Source organism: Musca vetustissima, unplaced genomic scaffold (genome assembly GCF_032173495.1).
Source record: "Musca vetustissima isolate MV318-11 ecotype Yass unplaced genomic scaffold, APGP_CSIRO_Mvet_v1 utg104188, whole genome shotgun sequence".
Classification (NCBI taxonomy): domain Eukaryota; kingdom Metazoa; phylum Arthropoda; class Insecta; order Diptera; family Muscidae; genus Musca; species Musca vetustissima.
In genome coordinates, this window is record NW_026883850.1 from 14,593 (window position 1) to 19,431 (window position 4,839).

The 4,839-nt window shown below is 36.5% G+C and overlaps 1 protein-coding gene across 1 annotated transcript; it reads left to right on the top strand.

The window, feature by feature from the left end:
- Positions 1 to 3,923: 3,923 nt before the first annotated feature.
- LOC133330843 (uncharacterized) lies at positions 3,924 to 4,298 on the top strand. The gene has a single exon (XM_061539250.1). The coding sequence runs from the start codon at positions 3,924 to 3,926 to the stop codon at positions 4,296 to 4,298; it is 375 nt and encodes a 124-aa protein (XP_061395234.1).
- Positions 4,299 to 4,839: the final 541 nt, after the last annotated feature.

The following is a 4,839-nucleotide window of genomic DNA, read 5'->3' on the forward strand; positions in this document are numbered from 1 at the left end:
AAATTGATACCAATTATATGGTCGTATGTACTCAGATGTGGGAGCTACACTTAAATATTTACAGGTGCTTACGTATTCAGACATTATTTAGTAACCCAAAACCACACTAGAGTGCGGAAATATAGCGCTGATCGCTTTGATAATTTCCATGAGATTCCAGTTATGGTCAAGGACAACGCCTATAACTTTTGGTGAAGATCAGATAATAATTTTGGGATGAAGTGGACCGAAAACTTAACATTATGTGTTTTTTTTTTTGAGTCGGTCTATATACCACACTTGAAAGCCCAACATCACAACATAACCCACGGTAAAGAGAATCTGGACAAGTACAGTCCTCGTCTACTGAATATTAGTAATAAACGTTGACCTTTAGTCAGGTTTCAAGAGGGTGCAAATAACGCAAAGTTAGATTTTCGTGGAAGTTGTGTATGGTATTATATGTTCGGCCCCGTCCGATTATACTGCTCCGCTCACTGGTTTCTTTTATTACTATCGAGCTTGGATTTCTGTATGAGTAAACTTTATGAGAATCGTTTTATAAATTACTACAAAAAACCCAATATCCTCTGACACTTCATAACGCCATTTTGGGAAAATATAAGTGTAAAATCTATGCTATATTTCAAGGTGGACATATGTTGTCAAATTTTCTTCTGGCAATGGAGAATTCCCAAAGAAAAATTATCGCCACATTGATTGGAATAGCTACTACACAGTGTTAATTACTTAAACTCGGCCGATACCGTTCTCACTTTACATATTTCCACACGATGGTGTTTCGAAATACCTATTATCGATCAGGACTTTTAAAGTGGGCTATGTCATGTTAAATTGCTGCCATGAAAAAGGCAAAATACTTAACTACGGACACTCAGGTGGGAGCTAGCACATTATACTACATACCTAAATTAATGATCTGTGGTCTAAGTATGATGGCTATATAGGAACATGGACATATATTTTATGACAAAGTTGTTTTCCCGCCAAGGACCTTCAAAAACAAATTACAACCACCTCCTACTGCGCCTATGACTACCAAAATAATTATAAATAGGCTGCACCTATTTATTATTAAATTAGAACCAAATCGGGTGAAAAACGAACGTGCCCACAATCACCAAAATACCAATTAAGAGATGGTAGCATTATGTGAGAGCCAACCGGAAACTTGGGCCAAAATTGATAATTTTTGGTAGATGATTTATTTATCTCATTCGATTCCAAAAATATAAACAAGAAAGTGTGGTCCCACCCTCTATTTTATGGTGGATTTAGATGTAGCTCCCATATAAAAGCATGCAATGTTGAACGTATGTGGGGGAAGCACCAGAAGAAGTGAACCGATTAGTCCCATCTTCGGACATGATATAGATTTGGTAAAAACAGATAGTAAAAAATTCAGGTTGTGAAAAGTTTGGGTAAAATCCGATGGTCTGTTCTCATAATATTATAACCAGAAGGAGTGGACCGAACTTAGTTCGAAGATACCCCAAGAAATATAAGGCTGGGGGAAAAGAATTCCATAATTTTTATGTAAACTATTCGGAATGTCCGATTTGGGCCAAATATGTTATATGATTTGTTGCCATTTTAAAGGTATCTTCAAAACACCTTTCTCATAGAAGTCCTGCTCTCTATTTGCAAAAAAAAAGAAACTCTAGTGGTCGATTTTCACAATCCTCCCTAGATATCCACTTTTCAATTTTTTATCATTAAATAAATTTTGCACTGTACGAAAAATATGATAATCGTTTGAGGCCAAGTCCCGACTGTATGGCGGATGTATTAAAACTTCCCAACCAAGCTCCAGAAGTTTCTGACAAGTCACTGAAGATGTGTGTAGCCTAGCGTTGTCCTGGTTGAACACTACACATCTCCTGTAGTCAAATTCTGGCCGTTTCTGATCAATTACTATCTTTAAACGGTCCAGTTGTTGACAATAGAGATCAAAAGTTATCGTTTGGTCATATGGAAGCAACTCATAATAAATAATACTCTTCCAGTCCCACCAAATGCATAGCATAACCTTCCTGGCCGTTAGTCCTGGTTTTGCCACCCTTTGAGGTGCTTCACTGCTCTTTGGCCACGAACGTTTTGGCACAGGGTTATCGTATGTGATCCATTTCTCATCTCCAGCCACCATCCGTTTAAGAAATGGGTCTATCTCATTTCGTTTGGCAAAGGCTTCGTATATGGTAATTCGATCAATTCTATTTTTTTTGTTAATTGGTGTGGCACCCAAACATCGAGCTTCTTTTTGAATCCAGCTTTGTTTAAATGGTTTAAAACTGTTTTATGGCCGATGTTACGACTGCTAACATGCCAGTCTACGATTCTGTCGACATTTTCGACGACCGAAATGGATTTCATTTTCCCCAACCTAATATTACGATGAATGGAAATTGGTTTCCTCCTTCGAGAGTGATCGATCGCACCAGCCGGCCCGACAGACAGACAGACATGTGAATCGAAGGACATTTGTGAATCGATTTAAATTGTCTGAAACGGGTTTAATCCAAAGAACCATGGGGTTTAAAACCAATATTTCGATAAGGCACATTTTTGCCATATCAAAGTGTGCACCCTCATTAGCCATAAGGCTGAGGATATAAAAAAGGTTTTACATAAATTTGCTAAAATAGAGCTCCCCAAAACATTTGGAGGAAATGCGAAAAATTATCGCAATGTGGATCATTTTTTGTATTAAGATTTGCAACTCATATACAGTACCAAATTACAACCAATTCGGGTAAAAAACCTGCCCAAACTCTAAATAAAATACAGGATTTTGGGCTGCCTACATCCTACACTCCAAAAGGCATCAGTTCACCTAAATGTAGCAAATTTAGTACCATTTAGTACCCATAAGTACACATTTCGAGAACTTCTTACATGCTCTAATCCTACACCCCAACAGGGATCCTAACACCAAATTTCATGATTCCAGTTCAATTGGTTCACCCAAAATTTGAATTGTACAAAATTGTATTACACATACATAGGTACGAATTTCTCAAACTACCAACATACATCAATTCTACAATGCCGTAGTATTCTTATTTCCAAATTTCACTGTTCGGTTCAACCAAATTCAAATTGTACCAAATATAGTACCACTTTGTAATTTTCGTACTCACAAGTACAAATGTCAGAAACTACCTACATATCCCAAACCATTTCAAATTTCAGGATTTCGGCTCCATTAGTTCCTCCAAATTCAAATTGTACCAAATTTAGTACCGTTTAGTACTTTTCGTATATATGACTACACACTTCCAAAACCGCCACCTAATATCGAACCTACTTCTCAACCTTGATTCGCATTTCAAATGTCAAGTTTTTAGCTCCATTCATTCACATGTTTCGAAATTGTAAGAAATTTAGTACTTTTCGGATACTTATAGTTCGAATTTCCAAAAAACCTTTGGTACATTCATCCTACACTCCATCAGTGACCCTCAGTCAAATTTTCAGATTTCTAGCTCCACCGGTTCTCCAAATACAAATGGTACTATATTTTTAGTACTTTTTGTGCTGTTCTAGTACGAATTTCCAAAAACTCAGCCTTATTTGACACTTTCAGGCCAGGAGTGATCCTCACCCCAAAATTCTAGCTTCAGCCGTTTCGTCTGGTCGTTGATGAATCGTTAAATCAGTCTGTCAGTGTATATGTCAGCCAGTCAATCACTTTACTCTTTAATTAGTATAGATTCAATTTTTTGATTTTCATTGTCGATCAACAATATATAGTTCGACCAGGCCGAATTTAACTTCATTTTTTAACTTCCATATATCTCTTCTTTGCTATCACACAAATAGGGTACTAATGTTTTGATTCGGTTTAATTTTTATATTAATTTTTATTAAAAATCCTAAAATCATTTTCCCCCTAGCTTTCTACGCTAATGTTCGTTGCAACAATGGCTGTGGTGCAAGCTGGTCCCATACCCGGCAATTACGATATGGTTATGGTCGATGATAATCTCCCATCTGAATCGATACAATTTCAAAATTTCGATACCTTCTATAATGCAGAATCGGAAAATAATCCAATGTCCGAACTGGAAATGATGGAAAGTCGTAGTGTTCCACGTGTAATGCGTCGCAAAGTTATGCATTTGAGGGCTCCCCAGGCTCTCTCGCAAAAGGAAATTGCTGCTCGTGCTCAGTATGAGATATTCGATGTGGCACGTGAAAGACATAATCAAAAGTCGCTGGTTAAGGGTAGCTCCCGTCCCAATACAAATGGTTTGGAATGGGAGGAATTCGATTATGATACCTATGTTAAACATTGAGAGGGAGAGAGAGAGAGAGCAGAGGATGATGAAATTTGATAATGATTGTGACTTGGAAGTTGACCCAATGGTAACGATGCTGACCCCACGATTTTTGTAGTATAAGTTTTGACGTTATCGAGGAGAACGTTGTTATTGTGCTATGGAGGTTTTCTGTTTTTTTATTTATTTATATTATTTATTTATGATTTGTTATGAAATACTTAATGTTAAGATATAAACTTAAGGCTAACTAAAATAAAAAATATAATGGCAATTACAAACAAACAAAAATTAAAAAAATATTCTTATTTAAAAGGGTTTCCAACAAGTGATGTTATTTTGAATTCACCATACTCTTTCAACATTTGTAACTAGGAAACAGACCATTAGTAACAGGGGAACCAGAAATATATACTACACCTAATAGTAAATATTTCTGGCGTGAGTAACAAAAAGTTTGGCGTGTTAAAATCTGATATTTCCATTTGAAACTGTGATTTTTTCAACATAATTGTACTCAGCACAATAAGGCGTACGACCACGTGTTTTGTAGTTTACA